This window comes from Equus asinus, chromosome 3, assembly GCF_041296235.1.
Source record: "Equus asinus isolate D_3611 breed Donkey chromosome 3, EquAss-T2T_v2, whole genome shotgun sequence".
In the NCBI taxonomy this organism is placed as follows: domain Eukaryota; kingdom Metazoa; phylum Chordata; class Mammalia; order Perissodactyla; family Equidae; genus Equus; species Equus asinus.
Window position 1 is genome coordinate 100,318,532 of NC_091792.1, and position 27,495 is coordinate 100,346,026.

The 27,495-nt window shown below is 40.4% G+C and overlaps 1 protein-coding gene across 3 annotated transcripts in view; it reads right to left on the minus strand.

Moving 5' to 3' along the window:
- The window catches only part of FRAS1 (Fraser extracellular matrix complex subunit 1), a 419,525-nt gene that overhangs the window by 229,973 nt on the left and 162,057 nt on the right, over window positions 1-27,495 (minus strand). For all 3 annotated transcript variants that reach the window (XM_044766202.2, XM_044766201.2, XM_014865057.3), the window contains exons 5-11: window positions 20,072-20,231; window positions 18,245-18,378; window positions 10,090-10,173; window positions 8,035-8,136; window positions 7,537-7,728; window positions 2,504-2,593; window positions 583-618 (exon numbers count right to left, since the gene is read on the minus strand). In XM_044766202.2, the coding sequence (XP_044622137.2) occupies window positions 583-618; window positions 2,504-2,593; window positions 7,537-7,728; window positions 8,035-8,136; window positions 10,090-10,173; window positions 18,245-18,378; window positions 20,072-20,231 (798 nt within the window). The remainder of the gene's footprint in view (window positions 1-582; window positions 619-2,503; window positions 2,594-7,536; window positions 7,729-8,034; window positions 8,137-10,089; window positions 10,174-18,244; window positions 18,379-20,071; window positions 20,232-27,495) is intronic.

The window sequence follows — 27,495 nt, forward strand, 5'->3', positions numbered from 1 at the left end:
TGCAGGACATGAAATTGCAGTGATGGTTAAACTGAGAAAAAATCAGGAGGATAAAATCATCACAAGGAAGGGAAAGGATCTATGCAGGAGCTGGCAGTTGGAGAAGTATTAATTATCAATTGTGGAAAAAAATAAGCTAAAGAAAGGAGCAAAAGTTCAATGATCAGGGGCCGGCTCGGTGGTGTAGTGGTTAAGTCTGCATGCTCTGCTTCAGCAGCCCAGGGTTCACAGGCTCGGATCCCAGGCATGGACCTACACACTGCTCATCACGCCATGCTGTGGCAGCATCCCATATACAAAATAGAGGAAAACTGGCAGAGATGTTAGCTCAGCAACAATCTTCCTCAAGCAAAAAGAAGAAGATTAGCAATGTATGTTAGCTCAGGGCCAATGTTCCTCACACACACAAAAAAAGTTCAACGGATCGAAGTCTTAGTTAGCATTAAGATTCTTAATCCCAGAGCACAGTGCCATCAAACATTAAAAACCTACGGCAGTAAGGCTCCCCAGGACAGTTTGTGAAGATCATTGCTTAAAACAATTTTATAAACCTATATGTATAAGTTAACAGCTAATACTTACTGGAATATGCTTAACTTCACTCGCATTTGAGGACACCTAGGAACAAAGAGAAATGTATTTATTATGCCACTAAAAACACCACTAGGCTGATCTATTTATTTTTTCATTAAGAGTGATCCATTTTCCCCAAGTAACATGCAACTTCCATCATTTGTTATGAGTAAAAAGAAAAATCTATCTATAATAAAGAAAAGCATACCAATATGAGATGAGGACAACATGCCTAGGACATATTTTTGAATTCTTATTCTCACTTTGTCCTTGGCTTCGATTCCTCTCAATATGAAGGACTCCACAGTCAAGTGACTCAAGCTTGTAAGGGCAAATTCTTGAATTGTGTACAGTACGAGGGCATTATGGGGATTTGTGTTTACTTAAAACAACTTGCTTTTCTTTAATTCTACTGGGCTTAATTTACCTCCAAAAATGGATACAAAAATTGATAATATGATTGAGAAAATAGAAATTCGACATATATAGGGAGCCTTTAATAGCTTAAATTTTTAAGAAAGAAAGATGACGAAACTATGACCTACCATTATGAAACCAACAGTTTTTAGTTTTTTTTTTTTATGTGCCAGGTACTGTTTTAAGCACTTTACAGGTATTATCTCAATAGTCCCGTGAGGTAAGCACTATTGTCATCCCTACTTTACAGCTGAAGATTAAGTAACTTGCCCAAGGTTCAGTTAGTTGTGACAAAGTAGATATTCGAACCTAGAACCTGCACTGTTAACCCTACACAATACTGCCTCCCCAGCATACACAGGGTGTCAGATGCAATTTTTATAAATCACAAAGAAAAAGCGTGTAGAAACCAGTTCACAAATCAAAGTACTTAGTCTCACTTCTTATTATCCTATTCTGATCAGTCAATGAAGCAGTTGTCTCTGATCAACTTGCATATTTTTAAGAACACAATGAACTTCTCAACATTCCAAAACCCCATGTGGAAAATATGGGCTACACAAATAGGGAAAATTTGTAGAGATTAAGATAAATACTTTTTCCTTTGGGTATATAACAAAAAAGTAAAGACATAGGGAGAAATGAACCTTAGCAAATGAAGTGTCACCCCACAACCAATTCATCAAAATCCTTTCAGTTCTACCTGCAAAATAAATCTAGAGCCTCATCACTTTTCACCACTCCCTCCCTGGACCGAGCTACCATCACCCTTTCTCTGGACCACTGCAAAAACCTTCTAACTGGACGGCCGACTTCCAGTCTCATCCCCTTCCTCCCTCACCCACGTAGCAGCCAAAGTGATCCTTTCACAAGTAAGCCAGATCAGAGAACCAATTCACTCAAAACTCCCCAGCAGCTCCCATCTGCATCAGGGTAAAGCCCAGCATGTCTACCCTGGCGTCCAGGCCACCTGCTGGACCTCGTCTCCAACGACTCTCCCCTTCATTCACTGGGTTCCTGCCATACTCATTTTCTCGCTGTTTCTTGCACAAGCCAAGCACACTTCTGCTTCAGTGCTCTTTTCATTTGCTGATCCCTTTGCCTGGTATGTTTTCCACCCAGATATCCCTGGTTCACTCCCTCACTTCCTTCAGGTTTTGCTCAAATTTCTCTGCATGAGAGAATTTCCCTGACCTTCTTATGCAAAAGGACACCTCCCTCCCCCCAATTACTCTCTGGCCCCCTTTAGCTGCTTGATTCTCTAGGCAGTACTTGTCACTGCCTGACCCGTGTGTCTGCTTGTCCTCTGTGCCCCTACAGAGGCTCCATGAGAGCAGGGACTCTGCCTGCTGTGTTCACTTCTGTAACTCTAGCATTTGGCGCATAGTAGGTATGCAATCACATTTGTTGAACAAATGAATGGGTAACAGGAATGAGAAGGGAATACCCCCTCATTAAGTTAATTTTGAATGATTAAATTTTAACAGTCTCCAGTTACTAGCCCTATACTCACAAATTCTGCATTTTCTTCATAAGCACAATAACCATTCCTTGAAATGCATTCAGGACAGCATTTTCCATCTAAGTGAATTAATTCTTCACCCTGTAGAAGAAAAGGTTGCAGTGGCACATATCAAATTAACATCTCCAGGTAGCAGAGCTAAATTGCGAAGCAGCTGGATTCCCTGACCGGAATGAAAACTTTAGCACACTCCTCTGCTTTGGCCCACTGCTTATTTCATCCCCCCTGCCCCCAACCCGGTGCTGTCTTCCCAGCAAAGTCTAGTCAATAGAGCTCTCCCCTCCAGGGGATTTTTCTTTGCAGTTCTGGTGATACTTGTGCACAGATCCCTCCCCGATTTTCTCCCCACACCTCCCCACCCCCCACCTCCAACCAGGAGCTCACACGAATAAGAAGGATGGCCAGGATTAATGTTACAGTCTTGGAAAGTTATGAGTTTCCGAAAAGGATCAGGCTATCTTAAATATGCAAGGTTTGAATTTGTGATTTGGTTTCATTAACAGTACTCAAATCAAACCAACATTTTTCCATAAATACAAAATCAGACACATCCCTCTACCCACAGATATAGACTCAGGCATAAAGTAAACACTAGAAAACTAATTTGTATTCAATATTCTGAAACTGTTATCCAACTCACATAATCACTATTTTAAAAATTATAAGAGGAAGGAAAGAAACACCACACTAGGAAGGGAGATGTTTAACTTTCAAAGTCTTATAATTTTAACTCCCCAATATCAATAATTTCAAATTTTTTTATTTTTATTACAAAATAATAAATGCTTACTACAAAAAATGAAATAATTCTGAATTCTATAACTTAGAAAGTATAATTCCACTACAGTCCTATCTCTCAGGGAAACTGCTGCTAAAAATACAATCTCTATTTACAATTTTTCATATTCATATACTAACATCTAACCTCTATAGGCGAAAGAGTATCCTTTATAGCACTTTCTACTTTCTAAAGATATGCCTACTTTCTAAAGAATCATGATGTTTCTTTAAATGAAGACATTATTTAATTTGGGATCTAAATTACATTTAAAGTGCAGAAACCATGTTAGGCAAAAATTGAATAATGTAAATTTGAATACACAGAATAATTGCAATGATATTTTATGTTTAAAAACACTGTGCACTAAAAAACCCCATAAAATATAAGCACTGGTTGTCTTTGAATTGTAGCACTGTGGATGGATTTTAAAGTCTCTTTTCTACTTTTCTTGAGTCTTCAGTTTTCTAAAATGAATATATATTATTTTAATGAAATATAAACTTCTAAAGAAACATGAAAATATATGAACGATTGTAGCTTTATAGTGTCTAAAAAGTTATTTCAAAAGGAAGCGAGTTATAGGAGCTGGCCTGGTGCCATAGTGGTTATGTTCCCACACTCTGCTTTGGTGGCCCAGGGTTCACGGGTTCAGATCCCTCACACTGTTCATCAAGTCATGCTGTGGCAGCATCCCACATACAAAAAAAATAGAGGAAGATTGGCAATGATGTCAGCTCAGGGACAACCTTCCTCACCCAAAAAAAAAAAAAAAGGAAGGGAGTTATATAGATCAATGTCCATCAAAATTTAATGCCAGACTGAGGCCAATGGGGAGCAGCGGGTGCAATAGACAGCACATGTATTTACATATAAATTGTTTTGCGGAAATGTGACATCAGCTGGTAGTGAAGGGATAACCCAGAAACATAGTGAAATTTGCTCTCAACTATATAAAGGGGTTTCTATACATGTAATGTAAGTTGCTTAAAACAATGTTTTGAAACATGACAGAGTATTTGTACTTCTATTAAAGACAAAATGCATGAGATTCTTGAGTGCCTGCTACAACACCTACAGACAACACTGAACACGGAGCCTGCACCAGCCCGATAAGGCAAAGAAGGCAGCTGTTCTGAGTCTTCAAACGATCCTGGAAATAACAGCGAGCCCTGCTCCTGGGGAGCGAGGGTTCAGTTGTAGGGAGGTAGGAAGTTCTAAATAGATTTGCTATTTATAGAAGAGGTCTGGATGCCCCAGCTGCATCAGGTCACTGCGGTGGGGAGCTTGCTCCAATTAGCATTTGACTTTTACTTTGAAAAAAGTGGCTTTGTGAAACAGAATGAACTCTTTTCTTTTAAAGAGGATTCTGCTGCCTGGGCAGATGGAATCTGCTAACCCCTCTGCACTGAGTCACACCAGCATCCATCCCCAGACCAAAGATGGTGTGAGTCCACTAACCTGCTCATCGGGACAGCAAACACTCTTTTGAGGGAATTTTCCTCCCCTGGAGAAGGGAAAGGCACTTCACATTTATGGCATGGCTACCCTCTTCCCTGCATTTTGCTACAAGTTTTGATCCTCCCACCATTTTCTGCCCTATACGTGAATGCAAACATGGTTTAAAAGAAAAGAGGTAAATTGAATTCTTCATCTGAATTCATGTTCAAAGATAACATTAAATATAGAAACATGGAAATCATCATATTGCGCTATTCAACCATTGATTTATGTTTCCATGTCTAGGGATTTGTTTTGATATATCAAAGACAAGGGTCATGCCACTTACTCCTTTTTTTAACAAAGAAAACCTGTGTGCTGATTTCAATGCTACTCAGCACACTGCTGTTGATAACCAATGTGATCATTATTACCATGGTGAAGTTGCACAATTTTGCCTCTTCTAGAAGTTTACTTTTCTGCACCTTTGTGGATGTACATACACTTAGACTTAATCCATCACTGGTACCCAAGATTGGAAATCAAATGACTTTGATATTTTAGAAAAAGCAGAAAGTGGGGTAGAACTGAATAAAAATACCAAGAATGTACTTTCACCACTCCACTTGGCCATTTTCTCCAGGTGCTCCTAATGCACTTCATTCATCTTCCCATAATCATTAGTGCCACTGCCTATTATAATTTCTGTTTATGGATCCAACTTACCCCAAAGCCTGGGAACTTTTGAGATTAGACTGTGTCTTAGTCACTTTTTTTTTTTTTTTTTTTTGGTGAGGAAGATTGGCCCTGAGCTAACATCTGTTGCCAATCTTCCTCTTTTTGCCTGAGGAACACTGTCGCTGAGCTAACATCCATGCCAATCTTCCTTCATTTTATGTGGGATGCTGCCACAACATGGCTTGACAAGTGCTGCTAGGTCCATGCCTAGGATCCAACCTGCAAACCCCAGGCCACTGAAGTGGAGCAGGTAAACTCAACAACTATGTCACTGGGACGGCCACTTTATTCATCTTTTTATCTCCAGGCTAAGCTGAAGTTAGTACTCCAGGCTTTCACAAGGTCATTCACCAGAGCTATTTACAGAAGTGTGCCATAGAAGGAAGGCTAAGGAACATTTTTTGAAAGATTTAATTTTGGTTAAAATTTCACTTCTGGTAGTGTTTCCAGTTTGGAACCCAGCGCCTTAAACAAAATTTGGGTATGTGGAGGTCATCTGGAAGAAAGTAATTTAGTTTATTAAAGATCTAGAGAAATAGGCTCAAGGCATTAGAACTCTTCAATTCATAAGAGAGAAGATGGGGTGGGGGTGGGAGGCAGAACCAGAAAGGGATGAGAGAGTGCCATGAGGTGACTTGAGGAATAAGACCTTCTCCACTGACTTGAGCAGTTGCTCCTCACTTTCCTAAGGACAGAGAAGACCTGCCGCCACAGGTAGGTGTCATGGCAGATAGGCAGGACTTGGAAATATGTCAACATTGGGGATAGTGGGTCAAATTATTTTCTGTGTGTGAGACTCTTTGTTCAGACCTGACTGAAAGTAGCTGGCTAAAGGACCCACCCTACCAGAATCACCTCTCCCACATTTTCCATAAACCCTGGGATATTAGACAAATTAAAATTGTGAAAAATAACCCAACATCTTCCGGACAGACTGCCAAGGCCAGGAAGCCCAGCCTCCGCCTAAGAGAGAGGGAAAAAGAAAAGGGCCCTGATTAGGTTTTTTCTCATCTTCATCCAAACATTCTGACTCCCCTGACGTAAAGAAAGAAAAGAAATGAAAAGGTGTGGGGGGGGAAATAAATCTGCAAAAAGCAAGACCCTCTTTACCTAAATAAGCCTCATCTCTGCCAAGACTTAGAAGTAGGAAGCAGAATGCAAAATAACCCTGTCACTGACAGCCTCGTTCGAAAGATTGTCCCTCCTTAGGCTCAGTGTTAAGAGGAGCTGAGATGTGGGGGAGAAGAATGGGAAAGAAAAATGCCTTCACAGACACCCTATGCTTCAGCTCGTCCAACTTTCCCTCATCTACTCAAGCTCACAGCCCTGCGGGAAACTGGCGGGGCGGATGGGAGCAGCGGAGGGAGAAGGAGACAACTTTAAAAGCAATTTGTTTTGCAATGGGTCAAAATTGAGTTCAAAGAAAAAAAAAAGCAATTTCCCTACAATACACCTCTATAGCTCAAACAGAAGCTGCTTTGTTAGAAGCTTCTAGAAATTCTGCAGACAGCAGAAGTCAACAGAGTTAATTATTTATGAGGTTCCTCCTCCCTCTCTCTTCAAAACAAAAACAAAAATACAAACAAAAAAATATTTTATTTTGTTTCCTGATTCACAGGAGTGGCCCCTAGGTGCTGGCTCTCCTTTCCGCTAAACACTGTCAGTGGGGCCTGCAACAGAAGCTGGGCCACTGGAGCACCTGCCGACCTCCATTCCATTTCACAACCAGAGCGAGCTGGGCAGGCCACCAGCAATGAGGTCCAGCTGTGCTGACTGATAGGCTAATGCTCCATATCATGTCCTTCCCTTTCATGACTCTGGCTCAGGGCTTCCAATCTGACCAGATGCACTGAAAGCTAAAAGGTCCAGGGGGCTGTTCCACACCAGTCTGAACAAATAGTGACATTGACTTTACACCACAGAATCTTTGTGCTGGAAGCCTTCTCGAAATATGAGCAGTTAACCAGGCCATCCTCTCTGCTGCCAAGAAGTAAAGAAAAGGGGAGGGGCCGCCTATCCCACCGGAGAGAGCTGTTTCAGTCCAAGAGGGAATCCCTTTGCTTCTTACCTGGGCACACTCCACTTTGGCACACTCTCCAGTCTGGCAGGTCACTTGGCCACGGTCACACGTGCAGAACTCACAGGCCGAGCCCTTCCACATTTCGTCCTGGTACCGTTCAATACCATTGTGTAAGCAGCTTCCGGCAGGAGACACACATTCCTCACAGCATTGCCCAGGACGCTGAGCCCTTTTCTGACCCTGAAGAAACAAAGAGAATGGTGGGTGAAGGACAGTGCTCAGGAGAGCGCGAAACCGTCCAAGCCAATGGTGCAGAAAGACAGAAAACACCAACACTGCTTCTTTCCCCCCAACTAACCCAGCTGAGGCATGTTCCCCTCCATCTCCAACTGCTCCCCAGAATGCACATCTCTCATGTCTTCAACTAATATTCTGAACATCACAAAACTTTTGATTCCCTCAAAGGACACACTGGACTAAGAAATGCATTTCTTAAATGACCCAGAATAAAGCTTCAAAAACATCAAGCTATACACTCTCAAATACCTTTTTGCATCTTAGTGGAGGGCAGGACTGTCTGTGGCATCTGACCTCACCCTGGTGACATATACATGTGGTGCAGGCATTTTCGCTCCACTGCTCACCATGCTGAGTAAAGAAAGGAAAAAACAGAAAATCAAATGTCACATATATCAAATAGAAACACAGGCACATAAGACACACAACTTTTTATTACAACTTTTAATTGAGCAATATTGAATGGACTCCTGAGAAATGATATCATCTAAGCAGCAACAGCCTCTAAGAAAAAAGTCAATACGTGTCCAAAGGGAAATTTAGACTCATTTTCATTCAATTATATTCATTCCACAGATGTGTTGAGAGCCCGCTTTATGCCAGGCGCACGGAGGCTCCAGAACATCAAGAAGACTAGGAAGACCCTGTTTGCTGGCTCATCATCAATGACCAATCATCAATGACCATCATCAATGGTCATTCTTTAGCTCTTCTTCTTTGCCAGGAGACCCATCAATCACTGCCACATACTCATTTTCCCAGCTTCTCCTGCAGCTAGGGCGTGGACAGTGCCCAAACCCTAACTGTGGGGACCTCAGGGGAAGTTAGCTAGAGCAGCAGAGGTCAAGGAAAAGACTCTTCTCCCCAACGAAAGAAGAAAAGTCCTCCCCTTTCTTCCACCGGCCTTTAGTAACAATTGTGTGAGGATGAGCTACCTAGAGCTGACGAAGCCATCTTGGGGACATGAGGACACAAGACAGAAAGCAAATGCCAAAATGCTGAGGATGGCAGGGTGGAAGGATCAAAAAAGCTTAGATCCTTGATGACATCATTGAGATCTGAATTGATCAACCCTGCAACTGCCCTACCTCTGGGCTTCTTGTTACAGGAGATAATAAATGTTTCCATTTTAGCCATTTTTAGAGGAGCATTTCTGTTACTTGCAGCCAAAAACACCTTAACAGAAATAGAGGCTATCTCTTCCAGGAGAAATTCATCTAGCACATTTGTGGCTATTATATTCGACAGCAGAGACCTAGCACATACAAAAATCCCTTCCCAATTAGTTATTTTCACCCAGACTTCAAGTGACCCATGCAGAATTTGGGACACCCATCCCTAATACTCAAATAAATGTTTCCATTTTAGCCATTTTTAGAGGAGCATTTCTGTTACTTGCAGCCAAAAACACCTTAACAGAAATAGAGGCTATCTCTTCCAGGAGAAATTCATCTAGCACATTTGTGGCTATTATATTCGACAGCACAGACCTAGCACATACAAAAATCCCTTCCCAATTAGTTATTTTCACTCAGACTTCAAGTGACCCATGCAGAATTTGGGACACCCATCCCTAATACTCAATTCCAGATTTTCGACTAAGTGTCATAATCCCAATTTCCATTTAGTCTTCCTTAAGAGTGGCTGGCAAGCAAGGAAAGTAATTGGGTTTATTCTTTATATTTATTTATGTTCTTTGCTTTTAAATAATGTAACCAACCTTCTTTTGGCTCAGCTGGGCATTCATAAGACAGAACATTTATTCATTCAATTTGTTGAGCTCATTTTTATTTGGTGCCTATCATGCATTAGGCAGTTATCCAGACTGCTCCAATAGAACTTTCAAGTTTGCAGGTTCCACCACCACCAGCTTCTCACCTCCCTTCCCTCCCTCGCCTACCACCCCATGCTTCCCCCCAGCAGGGGGATATCGTCTCTGGATATCAGTGCATAAAAATTCAACCAAAACAGACACATATTCCCAGAGCCTCCAACCTAAGTGTAAACTGACAGTAACCAATGAGAGTCTTTTTTTTCCCTTCAAGATGTGTAAACAGTAAGTTCCTCAAGGTTCATGAACCAGGTGCTGCTTGCCAGCACATTCTTTTATACTTCTAATCCCTTCTAGTTTAACTTTTTCATACAGGCTTTCTACGAAGAGAAGAAAAAAGCCGTTTATGTGCTCAGTTACTGAACCTGGCAGAGTTAGACAGGAGGAGGGGGAGATCCGCTGGTTGGAAGGGCGGAGGACAGACGTGTGAGAATGGATGTCGAAACACCCACATGGGGTACATCAAAGCTTACCTCGTAGACTCGGCCAGGTGCAGAGCAGGATCGGGAAGAGCACTGTGGGCAACATTTTCCAGGGACTCGGACTACAGATTCATCCTTAACACCCAAAAAAGGAACAATCCATCAAAAGGAGTTATTAATAAAATCCACAGCAGTAGGAAAATTTCATTCATAGCCAACTCAATCACGTGCCTCAAGCACCCATAAATAGCAATTTCTTCTTATTTAGTATCTAGTAGTCACCCAGTGCTTTAATAAGAATTAGCATTTCCAAGGTCAGTGTGACTCTTAAAGAAGTCTGCACACTCCTTAAGTCCTATAGTCTTCTAAGAACAAAGCACAAATAATAATAATAATAATAGTAATTAGTGTTTGCCAGGCATTATTTTAAGTGCTTTACATGACCTTGTTAAGTAGATGCTCTTATTCCCGCTTTACAAACAAGAAAAGTAAAGACCAGAGAGGTTGTGTGACCTGCCCAAGGTCACATAGCTGACCTGATAATGGCAAATAGTTGGCAATGGGACTTCAGAGCACCAACCATACCAACACTTACGAATATTTACACTCCTGCTGACTAACTACTAAACTCAAAGTGAAGGTAACCTTCCCCTGATGCGCTACTTCACTACATCTTTATGTGAATACACACATTTATATACGGGGAATGATGGGAACATGTTCTGAGAAGTGGGTCATTAGGCAATTTCATCGTTGTGTAAACATCATAGAGGGCACTCACACAAACCTAGATGGCATAGCCTACTATTCATCTGGGCTTTATGGTACGAATCTTATGGGACCACTGTCATATATGTGGTCTGTCACTAACTGAAATGTTCTGTGGCTCATGATTGTATATGCATTAGAAGGTCCTTAAGGTGAAAAAAAAAGATCAATCCTATCCCTAGATATCTGGAGTAAGCCAGTGCAGAGAAACGTGGGTGACAGAGACCAAATGCCCAAAGAAGCCCCCTACTGCTCTATCCCTACATTCTCACCTCTACCACCCTACTCTCACCCCCAGGACATGACCACTGTCTCTGCTGCCTCAAGAATTTCCACAGCAACATCTCCTCATTAATGCCAGAGTCAGCTTCTCACTTTGACTTATCGCTACAGCCTTTTGAATGGCAGGAAGGTAGATAAATTACAGCAAGAGAAGGAAGGTTAGGACAAACCAAGTTTCAATCACTAAGAAGTGGTAGATCTTATAGAGAAGATACCTCCTGAACAGCTATCCTCACTTTCTCTTATGAGAAGCAGAAAATGAGATTTTACTGTTATGGTTGCTCTGGCATTCATTCTGCAAGACAAAGGAGGCCAATGCACTTGTGGGTGGGGGTAAGGGGGTGTCAAATAGCCTTAATTTTTCATGGGAAGTTCTAGTCATACCTCAGTAGTTCTTTAATCCAATTATATATGATCAGTCAGATCAATGTGTTACTGTCTAATGGGGTTTAGTTCAAACACCTGAATCACTGGACCTAAACTTAGAGCTGTTTTCTCTGCTTTAGGTTATTTTATTTCTTTATGATTCTACATGCAAAATATTATAACCATTGATGTTTAATTGATGTATGAAAATTGGACATGCACGGAAATCATTGTGCATTTCCTGACCTCAGAACTCTTTGGCTTAGTGAAATTTTAGTGAGGAAGTAAAATAAAGGTATATCTGATGTCACACTATTCAATAACTTTATTGAAGTAAAGAAATGAACTTGTATAATGTTAAGTAAACAGGGAACAAATGTCATAATCACAAATCTTGAATAGAAATATACAGCTAGTGTCAATCTTTCTTAACCAAGATGGACCAGACCCAAGTACAGTAGCAGAGCCAAGGCGAGAGTGTGGGGGAGGAAGGCATTACTTGGATAGAGGTTGGTACGAGCAAAATCACCTTCTTATTTGCAATACCCAATTAATATATTTTATTGACAGAAGCAGAACCTTTCTTCACAAATACAGACTAACAAGGGCAGGAAAGCACAGCATTTAAAGAGAAAATATCCAGGATATGAGAGAACTACGCGATTGAGAGTTGAGATCCCATCTGGGCTGGTGCTTTATAAGCAGGACTGGAGAGGCAAGTAAAAACAAGGCGAGCAGCGAGGTGGGTCAGAGAAATGGGAGAGACTCTTTAACAGAGTGCTTTTGTTGCTATTATACACTAAATCCTATCATTCTAGTCTACGGAGATTTGCTCTTCCAAACGTACACTCTATACTGGGGTCAGCAAACTACGGACCGCGGACCAAATTCAGCCCACCACCTGTTTCTATAAACTTTTATAGGAACACAGCCACACCCTTTCATTTTCATATTATCTATGGCTGTTTTTGTGCTACAACCACAGAGTTGAGTAGTTATTCCCACTGTATGGCACATAAAGCTGAAAATATTCACTATCTGGCTCTTTGCAGGAAAAGTTTGCCAACCTGAGGTCTAATATGGTACCCTCAGTCATCACAGGAGTTTAATATAAAAAACATATGACTACTGTCATTATAATTTTGGGTAGGACTACCATTAAGGATATATTTAATTATGGCTTTTCATATCTGTTAAGTAAAAATACTTATAATAAAGAAGTGTACAGTGGACTATGGCTAACAGCCATATTTCCCACTATGAAATTTTCCCACTATGACACCTCTGAAGACATACAAAGAAATAAAAATTCCACCAGCAAAAAGTAGAACAGCCAACCTCTTGCCATTGCCAAGAGGAAGCCCCACGGACCATAAGACATTCTGTGGCCTCTCTTTGCTGCGTAAACCTAAATAGAAATAAGAACCATCACTCTTCCCAACCCTCTGCCTTCCTATATCAATCACAAGATGGCCTTTATCCCTCCAGTGTGTGGCTGCTGCTGTTTGAGGCAGTCTGAGCGCCAGCCCTAGCCTTTCACCTCCCTCAATGTCTTTCTTTCTACACCGAGTCAGAGTTCATAATGTAAAAAAAAAAAAAGAGTGGGAAGTATGTCCATTGGAGGAGGTAGAGGGAGTGATAAAAAGCTGTGGGGAAGGAGGATGCCCCAAATGTAAGGCACACAGCCACCAAGAGAGATGAAAAGAGGCCTTGCAGCAGTGCAAACTGGGGCTTGTAGTTTTTTGTTTCATGTAGTCAGAATGTAAGAGGGTCGGGCAGTAGACGTAGGAAGAGACCTGATCTCAGTACAATAGAGTTACACTAAATGAAAAGCCACCGGACCCCAGGATGAGGAGACATGCACATTTCTTAGCATCTGACTACAGATCCAAGAAGGGGAACTGGCCAAGGGCAGGCCACTCACCCTTGCAGCTTTCAAGTAGTGAGTATAGACATATTTCTCTTGATCAAGGATGAGTAAGTAGAAAGAAAAGAACTTGGGGAAAAACCCTGAAGAACAAGCAAAACTAGTAACGTTGAAGATTCAGAGAAAAAGCAGATTTCTGGACAGTATGCACTATGAGATCTAAAAGAAAAGATTTAAAAGCCATTTTGCAACTTCAGCAAGAGGCAAGAAAATGCAGTCTTTATTAAACAGAAGCAAGAAGCAATAAAGAATGAATAAGCATTAGGATTAGAAAGTAGATGAACCAATAATAGGAAAAATAAGGAAGAATGAAAAGAACATTAAAGTGGAGTTGTCAAATTAAAGTCAATACTAGAGGTAGTAAACCCAAACTCAAGAAGCTCTCTCCATAATGCAGAGGAAAGACACGAAGTGAAAAACGATGAGAGAGAACATGATTGGCTATGAGGGGAAAGAGAGGGGAGCAATCTAGGAATCATAGGTGTTTCTGGAGAAATGAGAATAATTGGAAGATATGTGATTAATTGAAGCCATAACTGAAGAAAATATTTTAAAAACTGAATACAGACTGAAAGGGTTTCACAATACTCTAGGAAAAATACATGAAGACACCTCAACCAGAAATACCCTGAAAAATGTTTGAATTATAAAGATAAAGAAACATCCTGCAAGAATCCAACAGAGTAAAACTAGCTGAATATAACGTAATAGAAAGCACACAGACTTTAGACTTATCCTCCATGGCACTAAATTCCAGAATTCAATGGAAAGGAGTCTATAGGATTGGGATGGGAAGAGAGTATAATTGCCCCAAATTTTAGACCCCTCCAAATTATCTTTCACGTATATGGGCAACAAAAAAATAACTCTCCAACACTTAGTGGCTCAGAAGACATACCAATCGTCTGTCTTCTTTCTTTTTTTTTAGTTTAGGAAGATTCACTCTGAGCTAACATCCGCTACCAATCTTCCTCTTTTTGTATGTGAGCCGCCGCCACAACATGGCCACCTAGAGATTAATGGTGTAGGTCCACACCTGGGAACCAAACCTGGGCTGCCGAAGTAGAGCATGCCGAACTTAACCACTAGGCAACTGGGACTGGCCCCTGTCTTTCATGAACAAATATTCAAAGATGAAGTTCAACCCACTCAGATTAATCAATATTGGATATGGGAATTTGTAGTATTAAAAAAATGGGTGGTAACATCATCAGGAACACCCTTCATCAGACCAAACACGTTTTAACGAGCCTATAAAAATGTGGATGGGTTAGGGCTCTATTCACAATGCCTCTGGACTAAGTCGAAAGCAAGCAATTTCAGTATGAATTTATATCCCTCATTAAGGGAACAACCCCTACTTGAACATATGGAATTTCTCCTTTTGTCAGAGAGTATCATCAACTTCTAAAATGTGATTATCACTAAGCAAACAAATATATCTGCATTTGTCTACCAAAAAATTGGAATGAATTACAAAAAAAAGATTCTTTCATGGTCTTTTTGAATGGTAGAAATACAGATTATCATTTCCTTTTCTGCTTTATCCAAACTTTCTGTAATGAGTACAGATTCCTTTTACAACTAAAAAACCCTTATATTAAAAATCAAATTTTTCCAGAGCTCAAGACCTGGAAATACATTTTATCTGATGAACCTGTGCTCTTTTTAATATTTAATGAATGAATGCATATAAAATAATTGCAGTCATGTTCAATGATGTTAGCAACTATTGTTATTGTGATTATTATTATATGTAAACACTATATAACTCATCATTTTTGGGGCAATATAGCATAATGGTTAAAAATATGAGTCAGGTGGTTTATTGAGGTTGTGACGCAGAACTGTCGAGGTTAGAGGCACTGACATTTCCTAACTGTGGTACCTTGAACAAGTTACTTAACCCTCTGTACCTCTGTTTTATTTTCTGCAAAATGAGGATGATAATAACAGCTCCTACTTCATAGCCTTGTTATAAGAATTACAAAGCTCTTAAAATTAATCATTGGCCCATAATAAATGCCTAAAATATGGTGATGGTGATTATGTTTCCATCAAAAGTGCTAATTCTATAGGACCCCTTTAATCATGAGAACATCCAATATTTAACAGTGATATTAAATCAAGAAAAAGGGTTCTAAATAGTCTGACAGTTGATTTTTTTTTAAAATATCTCATAGCAAAAAATATAGACTTAATGATGTAAGAGTGATTTAAAATCAATCTGTTTCCAAGACTTCAGAATGCTTACATATCAATTAGCTCTAAAGTATGGTATCAAATTTCATCTTTTTAATTAATCAATGCAAACGACAGTCATGTACCACATAGTGATGTTCTGGTCAACTACAGACAGCCTAAATGACAGTGGTCCCATAAGACCATAATGGAGCTGAAAATTCCTACCACCAATGATGATGTAGTTGTTGTAATGCTGCATAACCAAAGAAGAGGCAAGAGAAAAGGAAATTGCAGGAGAAGAAGAATAAGAACCCCAAGAAAATTCACCGTGAAAGGTATAGCAAAAGCTTTTGTAGATTTCAAGAAGATCCTTAAAAAGTTTGAAAACATGGACCCCAACAACAAAAGGTTTTCATTAATAGAGAAGAATGTTCATGGTGCATTATCTGTCTACAAGAAAATCTATGATGAAAAAAAGAAACAAACCAAGCAAACCACCATGGGCATATTTCTGAAAAGAGTGACACCTCCTCAAGGAGAGCCTCAGGCAGGTCCTTCAGGAGATGTTCCAGAAGAAAGCATTGTTATCATAGGAGATGACAGCTCCATGCATGTTATTGCCCCTGAAGACCTTCTAGTGGGACAAGATGTGGAGATGGAAGATAATGATACTGATGACCCTGACCCTGTGTAGGCCTAGGCTAATGTGTGTGTTTGTGTCTTTGTTTTTAACAAAAAAGTTTAACAAAAATATATATATATATTTAAAAATAGATAAAAGCTTATGGAATAAGGATAAAAAGAAAGAAAATATTTTTGCATAGCTATACAATGTGTTTGTGTTTCAACCTGAGTGTTAGTACAAAACAATCAAAAAGTTAAAAAAAACTAAAAAGTTTATAAAGTAAAAAAGTTACAGTAAGCTAAGGTTGATTTATTATTGAAGAAAAAATATATTTTTTATAAATGTCATGTAGCCTAAGTGTACAGTGTGGATAAAGCCTACAGCAGTGTGCAGTAATGTCCTAGGCCTTCATATTCACTCACTACTCACTCACTGACTCCCCCAGAGCAACTTCCAGTGCTGTGAGCTCCATTCATGGTAAGTGCCCTATACACGTGCACTATTTTTTATCTTTTATACTGCATTTTTACTGTACCTTTTCTATGTTTAGATACACAAATACTTACCATTGTGTTATAATTACCTACAGTATTCAGTACAGCAACATGCTGTACAGGTTTGTAGCCTAGGAGCAATAGGCTATACCAGATGGCCTAAGTGTGTAATAGGCTATACCACAGTTTTGCACAAGTATACTCTATGATGCTCGCACAACGACCAAATCACTTGACGACGCATTTCTCAGAACATATCTCCATCATTAAGCAATGCATGACTGTAAAAGTGAGTACTGTTTGAACCTAGGATTTATGTGTAACGTTTTTAAAAACGGGAACTAGCACTTTCAATTATTCCAATATCTATCCCCCTAATATGCAGTCCATGGTTAAGTGTTTCAAGATTTAAAGATTTACAATGGGGTGTTTCCTCCATTCCTCCTCCCACCTCCCTTATTGGAATGGAGGCACACTGCTTAATTATCCTTCACACACAAGGGGACCAAAGCCTAGAATGTGTAAATCAAAATGCCCCAACTACAGTGCCCTCCAAATGTGAGATATTGTGCTACTCTACCCAGAAGCTCATTTGTAATCTTTAAGCTAGGTCAAGACTTCGTGATGAATTGAGAGATGTGACAGGAGCGCAGTACTTGATGCAGTGTGGGTAATACAATCTAGTCTTTCAATTAGATACATTTTCCCTTTATTTGGCATTTAGCATCTCTTGTCTAATTGCCTTTTGTCTGCCTTTAAAAATATTGCCCAATTGTCACAATATGCCATGTTATTGATTTTGTTTTATTTGACACAAAGTACTGCTCTGTATCAACTGAATGCTGGCTTCCAGCTTTTCCTTAGATCAAAAATGAGCTATTTTTTGACTGGAGGCAAACTCCTTTCATGGTTATCTGTCAACTGCCGAGGAACATCATAGGAGCCTCTGGAAGAATAAAACACTATAAAATACCATGTATACCACATTTATTTGCAATTGATTTTTTCTTCTAAATTTGTATGAAAAGCCTAATATCTTGAAAATCAGATCAGCTTTAAATGAAGGATAAGATTCCACTATTTTAAAACCTCCTCAGGGAAACTCCTTCGATAATTTGAATCATTATCTCATAAGAATTAAACAGGGTATATCTGGATAATCATGTTCAAAGACACGTATATGTCTTTACAAAGCAGACTGTACCTAAGCATCGAAATACAATACCAAACCTGATTATATTACTGAATTTTCCAGATGTTTAGCTTAACATTTTTGGAACATCTGCAACTGGAGCTGGCGGCTTCTTCATGTGTACCCTCAAGGCTCAGCTTCATTATGTAACAATTAGCCTAAATGGTTGGTAATTAGTCCTGTCTGTAGCTTCTAAGGGGAAAAGACATGTCTCAGGGGTGGTCTCCAAAAGTATACGGAAAACAAAACAGCCTTTGCTTCTTGTTCCTTGTCAGGCCTGCCTGACATAATCTCAGAAGGGACTTGGAGTTCCTGAACAGTGAAGCTAACAGTCTGTGAAGGATCCATTCTGAAGCTGTCTTCCTTACCTGGTTACAAAACAGAGGCTGGCACCGAGCTGTGAAGCACTGGGCAACCCCATTTCTACACACACATTTGGCACACGGACTCAGTGGCCAGTCCTCCCCATCCTGAAACACACGGCCCTCATAGGAACAGGGTTCTGAAAGGTAAGAGAAATAAGGATTACTGGGGAATGCAGTCGCCAATCCCAGGGCTGACTGCATGGATCTGCGGCCAATATAGTCACACAGGCCCTCGTGATCAGGGGCCCAGTGCAAAAATGGGGCACCATGCTTAGGGGTTAATACCCTCCAGTCACTGCATGGAGTTCTTAATAGCTTTCTCTCTGTGTCTTGTCAGTGAAGTTGACTGAAACTCTGTAGCATGTGCTGGGGGTTTAGAGTCTCAGGTCACGTACGGCCCCACTTCCCATGGCCTCCTTGCCTTCCTGAGATGGGTTCTCAGCCTCCTGCTCCCCAATCTGCACCTGATGAGCACTGCCATCCTCCACTCACAGCAGGGACCTGCATGCTGATGCCAGGGGAGTGCCTGTGCCCTAAGCACCAAGTAGCAGGGTGGAGCAGTGCCTGTGGGGGTCTCCACCCACTGTGTAAGTATCCCCATGCCTATGGGCATGTGATGTTAAAAAGCAAATTAAAAACATGACAGGTTGAGAAAGAACACACAAGAAAAGAAAAAGCTTTTTCTCCTCCCTATTTTTGAACATGAGGCCCTGCATTTTCATTTTGTACCCAGAAAACTACAGAACAGGCCCTGGCTGATCCTCCAATCTCTCCAGGCAAAATGCTTCCAATATGTCTTCCTCACGGAAGGCCAACAAGAAACCTTCCTAAAACGTAAGAGAGGGTCCCACGGACTCGGATATCCCACCCCTGAACTCTGCTGTGAAAGTATTTTTACTTGCAGGGTTATTCAGTCCAAAGCAACTGTCAGTCCTTTCCTGGTGGGTGATATCTGAAATGCATGAGGCAAGCATTCTACTCTCATCACTTCCTAAGCATACTTTTTAATCCCTGGAATGGTTCTCCATGGCCAGGAATGGGATACTTGGGAATCAGAAAGAAACCAGGGGCCTTTTTAAAGGGAAAAGGCAAGAAGAGAGTATAGTTTCCAGGTACCATTAAATAAAAAAAGAATTTTAGCTATTATATGCCAGGAGAGAAGATAATGCAGCAATGACAATAATTCATATTTCTTATGAAGTATATATTACTTAGTTACAAAAATGAAAGGGTATATATATCCCCAAAATGTAATAAAAGGGGTACTTGGACCAAGCGTGGATTCCAAGGAGAGGACCTGAAGTGTGCCCTTGGCTTGCTGAACTTGGCCTCAGTTTGTAGGCAGGCATAATCTCCACAGTGAAGATGCAATAAAGACAAGTGAAATACACGCTTCCTTCTCCGCATGTCTTGGAGAAAGATGTTATGTTATCTCAAAGACCGGCCGGCAGAATTAGTGCTGGTGATACTACATGGAGAAGTGACTTGTTCGTTCTTCTCTCTGCCAAGAGGCAGGAGGAACTACCTTGACGTGATGGAATCACATCAAAGGATCTTGTCCTTCCTCCCTTTCCTTCTCAGGAGCTACGAATGCAGAGGAATGCATCTGGCCAAAGCAAAATAAATAAATCAGAGGGTCGCAGAATCTCAAGTTTGGAATGAACCTCACTCTGCAACACTGCTTCTTGCCAAGCGCAAGCTCCATCTTGGTTCCAGTAAGGAATGGGGCTAGGGATCTTTGAGCCACGCTAAACAAGAAAGAGAAGAGTTGGGACGTCACCAGATAAACTTCACAGCAAAGAGGATCTCTTTGTACGACTTCATACTCACTGCCAGGGCCCACACAGACTGGGCAGCAGCTTCCTTCAGGGATGAATTCCAGCTCCTGATGTCCACACAACAATGGTGGGCATGGTTGCGGGGTACACTGGACTTCTCCATGAGTGCAAGAGCACACACTACATGGGGAGGAGGCCCACTCTGTCCCATGCTGTGTGTTAGAGACATAAAGAAAAAGAAGATTATTGCCAGAATATAGGCTTTCACTTGACCAAATAGAAACAAAGCTTTTCTTAAACAAATGAAGGATGGAGCTCAGGAAAGGTGGAAGAAGGCTCCAGCTTTGCAAGGTTGAGACCAGGGTTTGCAATGTTCCAAGTCAGAGATCAGTTAAAAAACTCACTTTTAAAATGTGGTGTGTATATATATATATATATATATATAATGGAACACTACTCAGCCATGAAAAAGATGAAATCTTGCCATTTGCAACAACATGGATGGACCTTGAGGGTATTATGCTAAGTGAAATACGTCAGATGGAGAAATACAAATATCTCGTATGATTTCACTCCTGTGTGGAAGATAAACAAACAAACACGTAGATACAGAAAACAGATTGGTGGTTAGCAGAGGGGAAGTGGGGTGGGGGGGGAGGGTGAAAAGCGTAAAGGGGACATTTGTGAAGTGATGGATGGAAACTAAACTTTTGGTGGTGAACACCATGTAGTCTATATAGAAGTCAAAATATAATGATGTACACCTGAAACTTATATAATGTTATAAACCAATATCACCTCAATTAAAAAAATGGACTTTTTATTATTCCTAAGATTTATATTTGAAAATTTCAGAAAAGCACAAAAAGAAAATAGAAATTACCCATTGTTTAAAAAAATCTGTAACGCCAAAAGGAAAACCCACACACATACACATATATCTACTGAATTCTTTATAATGGTTATATTATTTTCAATAGTTTCACTCCGATCCCATTTTTTTGTGAGGTTTTTTTTTGCCTTTACTTTTTACCCTGATTAGTTCCCATATCTGTGAGCTGGCTCTCTCTTTCTCTCTCACTCTCTCTCTCGTGGTCCTGGGGAAAGTGTGATAGCCAGCAGGAAGCACCTGCTCCATCCAGTTCTCCCACAAACTGCAGAGATCACTCATTCCCAGTGAGGGTGCCCATCCACACACACACACACACACACAAAACGTTCCTAATCCACTGTAGGCTGGGATACAACCAACGTCCCCAAAGCTAGCACTGCATCAGTGATATCAGAGATTCGTGCTTTGAGTGATACCTTTACTGAGTACCAAAAGTATCTAAATGAGCCCCTCTCGGATGTGACGCAGAGTAAGAGTGGGGGTAAGCCCTGAATGTAAAAAGCTACAAATATGTTGATTGTTTAGGAAGTAGCTGTCAAAATATGTTATGTTCTCAGTGGCAGAGTGGAGTAATGGTGGCCTTTTAAAAGATGTAGGAAAAAAATTAGCTTAATGAATAAAGTTTTCCTCTAGAACATTTTCTTAAATATTGGAACCTGCTTTCCTCTGCCTCTATCAAATGTGGCATATGATGATATCCGATTCAGCACAAATCACATACAGACTTCTATTAAAAACAGCACACATTCCAAGTGCTCAATCACCTAAATATAATCTGGAGATTATAACTGTGTCACTGAGAAGCACAGAAAATAAACATCCTCTTGCTTCTCAAGCCAGCATCCACAATATTTGTCTCTCTCAAACACAAAAGAACTCTGTCTTACCTAAGCAAGTCAGTACCCCTTTATTCTGCAAATTGCTGCCAGGTTGCAAGCACGCTAAGTCTGACATTTTGGAATTACTAATAACCTGTCCTATTATTGTAACAATGATAGTAATAGGCAGTCACAGTCATCCAATTATGTGGAAACCAAGCCCTCATCTTACTATCATGAAGATCACTTTCCTTAGATGGACTCCCTGGGAGCACAAGAGGGCAATGATGCAAGTACGCACTGAGTTGGACAAACCAAGGATTTCCTTGGACACATGCACATTCTCAGATGCCAGCTCAGCCCTCCCTGACTTGGGGACTATGGGTGAGGGACTAATCTTTCTAAATGTCAACTTCCTGGTCTAACAAACTGAAATGATATGACAACACCCCCTTCACTGGGTTATTAAAAGATTAAATGTGGTAGCTTGTTAAAGGGCCAGCAAGGAGCAGGCCAGGTGGGACATGCTCAGTCCTCTCCCCTCTTTCCACTGCATGAGTTCATGGCCTTCTTCCTCCTTTTCACACCTCTATGCTGACTGTGATTATAGGAATGGACGTGGATGCCAAGGCCCAGTCCCCTCCCATCAATTTTTACTTCTGCTATAATTAAACATAAAATTTCAAATTTAGAACAGCATATAAATGGGCAAGTTCACAACTTGCTAATAAACTGCTGGCTAATAAAAGATAGGGAGCAACTGACCTTTATTCTTTGAAAAGCCTAAGCATAAAAGCAAAGGAAGAAATTATAAGAGAAAAATTGATAGGTTCTGATGAGTTAAAATGTTTAAAGTCTGTCAAAAGTACATTATAAACAAAAGTAAAAGGCAAATGACAAACTGATTTAAAAAATTGCAAATTATATTAATTAGAACTAAACCCTAATAATATATAAAAGCATTTACAAGCATAAGGGAAAAAAAATCCCAATGGAAAAAACCGCAACAAGCTTATAGAATATTCAACTTTATTAATTGCAAAGAAATATTAATTAAAGTAAAATTGGGTAATATTTCTTAATATCAAATATGGGAAAAGTTTAAAATTCATAGCCGCTGCTGTTGCTACAGCTGCAGTGGGGTGGAGCTGTCCTCCACAAAGCCTTCCCTCACTATGGCACCTGCAACGACAGCCTGGCGGGGCTACCCAACGCAACCACACCTGAGAAAAGGCTGCACTATCCGTGATATTCCCACTGGATTTATCATTAGACACAGACAACTTAAAATTGAATTTTAGCCACAGATGTCAGAGCTTCAATATGCAAAATCTTTAGATGCTTTGACCTACTAATTTCACTTTTAAGAAGTTATCTGAAGAAAAATGATCAATGATACACAAAAAAGTTTAAATGCAAGGAATTCCATCTCGTTCCTTATAGTGAAACTGAAATATTTTAGGGAAAATTGGAAGCTACCCGCATGCCTGATAATAGGAAATCATGTTCTCCAAGAGTATGCTAGGAACTATTTACAACATAACGTTATGTAAAAAAGCAAGATATAAACTGTATACAGAGTATAACTACAATTATGCAAAACGTACATCTATATCTATCTACACACAGTACAATTACAATTATGTAAAAACATATATCCATATCTATCTATTATCTATCCATCCATCCATCGCCAATGCCACTGCCACCTCTTACGCCCATAACTAAGAGAACAGTAACAATAGTTTCAGAGCTTGGGGATTTCTAGTGGATATTTTTTCTGCATGTATACTTTTCTATTTTCCAAATTTTCACCAATAAACCTATTTTTACTTTTGTCATTAGAGGTCAAATAATTCTTTAAAATATTAAAAAATCATTTATATATCTTAAATAAAGTAAAGTCTGAAGGCTGTGTATAAAACATCTTGAAGTGAACTTCCTTATTCTATTAAAAGTTAGGAGATTGCTTCTAAACATCTAGACGTTTCATTTCATTAAAACAAGAGCTCGTTTTTACTACTACCAAGAATACTATCGTTTCTTAAACATTTTCAATCACACCACCTTTCACACAGACCACAAAAATTATAATAACAACCTGTTAATCACCAGTTTTTTCACCTGTAAAATGAGAGGGCCATGATCACTAATCTCTTCAGTGCCTTCAAGCTCTCCAATGACGTGTCTCTATCATCTAACTCAAGAGACAGAAAACAAAGAGGGATTCTCCCTTCACAATAAGCTTGAGAATTATGGGAACAACAAAGAACACTGGGCAGGGAGATCCCACTGCTTGACGTCAGACCCTCAGAAGAAGCTCCAGATGGTGACCCAAAGAGCACAGAGCCATGGAGGGGGATTACTCCCACCTCTCTCAGGGAAAAGTCACATGAGTCCCCTCCATCTTCATCTCCTATTCCTGTTCCTAAAACAAAGATGCCCCTCTCACCAGAGGAAGCCTAGAGATCAAGGGGTTTGACATATGCCTATATATATATATACCTAGATAGATAGATAGATCTATACATAATATATATAGTTCTCTATACTCATTTACAAAAGCCTTATTTTTTCTAAACACTGTAGCAGCAAAGAGAGCTTTGCAAAATCAAGGAATAACAGCCACACAAAGCAATGCTCCTACACAAGACCCAGTTTTAGCTGTGCCATCTTAACCTCATTCATACCGTTTGAAAACATGAGATTTTGACACTGAGCAAAAGTGCACTCTGCAGACAACATCTTCAATATCTTCTTCGGCATAGCCAACTAACATGTCGGCTTGGCTGTTGACATAAGTCCAAAGGAAAGATAAGGTCATAAAGCATTTGCCAGGCTTACTGACAGAACAAAAAAAATAATTTTTCTTCATATAACTTGTTCCAGTTAGGAAGTTATAGATCCAGAATACTAACTATCTGGGAATGTTCAGTGCATATTATAATTACATCCTCTACTTTGAGGAGAACAAACCTGCAGAATTCAATATTCATTTCCTCCCTCACACACATAAATTAGTTCTCCTTTCAGCCTCATAGACAGGCAAGGCAAGCAGACCTCTTCCTCCACGCCCCCCTATTCAATCGGATGTGGGCACCAGGGCATTACCACCTCCCACTTTCTTTTTCAGAGTCTTCAAGCACTATCTTCTCGGACACGACATTATCTGGTGCTTGGATTAAATTAGTACAGAGGAAAAGAAAGGGGATTAATGGTCCTCTCCCTCCCTTTCACAAGCTAATTTGTGGGGAAAAGAACAGGGGAAAAGCATTCCAACCCTCTTTAGGAAAACATATTTCAGGCTTGTCTCCCTGACTGGCTGGCAAGGCTGGGCAGAGATCCAAAGGCTAATTTGAAGGGATGGCTTTGGGGAGGTCATGGATGAAATAGTCCCCCAAATGCTGGCTGTAATAAGCCCATGTAAAACTCTCAAATAACCTGGAGTCAGCCAAAAGGCTCAAAGGTTTTCCTCACTCCAGGAAAGATGTCAGGACTTGTCCTGACTTGTTGGAATACCAGTTGTATAAGATGCTGCCTACTTTGGAAGCAAAGGAGGTCCCCTAGCAAGGCAAGCCTGCTTCCTTAAAGGGTGGCCTCCTCATGCCTCCCTGGGCTCAAACCATCCTTGACTTTCTTTTGTTTCAACCCTGCGACAATGTCACTTCAGCTGATTCCCCTCCTGCCACACTCATCCCATGCTAAAGCCTCTTCTAAATCTCTCTCTTAAGGGAAAGATTTCACTTTAGATCACTGTTGCAAAGTTCTTAAAACACCAGGCTATTTTATAGCTACTGGAGTGAGTCTCCATAACCTGCCCTATGGGATGCCAGCCAGAAGCTAAAGAAAGAGGATTACTGCTATTCAGAGGGAGAGGAAAGTGCTCTGGAAACTGCTTCCCGGGAAAGCTGGAAGGACAAAAAAAGGCTCCAACATTCAGGAAAAACCTAGTGATGCAAGTGCCAAGGTGAGACTCAGACCAAACCCAGACAAGAGTTAACCCACTCAAGAAAATGAATACTATTAAGAAGGATTTGGCAAGAATCTAGGGGAAGTGAAGAAAGAAAGGAAAGAACAGCAAGACAAGAAACATGATCATTTTAACTTTAGACTAAGATTAAAATTAGAAGATTTTGTCTTGACAAAAAAATCATTCCTCTATCTCTATTTGAAGAAGCAGATCATTAGAGATTTTTGCCATCAAACTATAGTTCCTGAAATTCAGCCTTTTTCTCCATTTACATCAAGTACCAGAAATACAATTATAACATTTTCTGAGGAAGTACATTTTGAAAGTTGCATATGGCTAAACGATGCATGGACATGTTCTTACCCAGTTTAGAACTTTCCTCGTGATGTATTACAGCAAAAGGGTGAACTGCAATGGAGGAGGGGAGAAGGAGAGCTTTCCGAACTCTCCCAGAAAAAGGAGGAGGCCAAGTGGATTTCTCACTAACCCATCCAGCAGATCTGTGGTCCTAGAACTGCCCAGTCACACAGCTAGTTGGTCAATGACCAACATGCCCTTAGGACAATGGATACGCTGGACAAGGGATTTACTCATTGTTTGAATCCTTGGGTCATTGATATTTATTGAGTACCTACTGTGGGAAAAGTTCAGTGCTAAATGCCAGGTTAGGTGGGCGGCAAGGAAGATCACTACAAAGATACAGAAAATATTATCAACGTTCTCAGGCATCTTAAATCAAGATGAGAAGCTTGCACATGTGCACAAATATAACATGAGAAAGCAAATGATAAGTGTCATTAGAGTGGTCCATGCAAAGATTTACTGAACCCTGATTTCCCATGTACCTCTTACTTGAGATGTCTGTTTTTCCCCAGATCTTGACTTTAGATGCCCCTTCACTTGAAAGATTCAGCTTGGTGTTTTTGACCTTGAAACACACACCTATCCCAAACATTATGAACTGGCATTCTCTCCATCACCAAGCTGCCCTGCAGCACTTTCCATTTCACAGGGGACCCTTTTCTGTGGGTGCAAAGTTTACACCACCCTATATAACATGGATTGAATTGAGCAGTACAGGGTGAAACGGGGTATGAAGACAATCTCAACATAGATCCTCCTTGGGTGTCTTTCAGCAACACATTGTGCAGAAGTAAAAAAGGGCTTCCTCGGGTAATTAGGAGACAGCAGCTCGAGTGAGATGATCCTGTCCCATGGGGAAGTGCATTGTACTCTCTGAGTTTTAGGTAAACACACTGAATAGCAGCGTAGAGTGGATATATCAAATCCCGCTAACCAATGCTCTGTCCTGAATGGGTAGAGACACTAACTTGGGGAAAGTCTTGTATCAGGTAGAACATGAGGATTAAAGCAAAGAGCCTCTTTCCATCACATTCAACCTCACCTGCTGCCTCAGGGTAAGATTTATGTATGGGTGGAGATGAATTGTATCCATTTTATTTTCATAATTTCTATTATAAACCTTGCAATGGTACTTTTTAATCAGTATTTAATATCTCTAAATTAATCCTAAAGGTTCTGGAATGAGAAAGTATAATAAAAGAACTTTAGGATTAATTTCTAGTACTGTGGTTCTAAATGGGAGTAGAGGAGCATTTTGCCTCTTAGCGGAAATTTGATCATGCCTGCAGACATTTCTGGTTGTCAGGACATGGGGGTGCTACTAGCATCTAGTGGATAGAGGCCAGGGATGCTGCTAAATATCCTACAATGCATAGGACGGCCCCCATAACAAAGCCTACAATGTCAATAGTGCTGAGGTTTACAAACTCTAC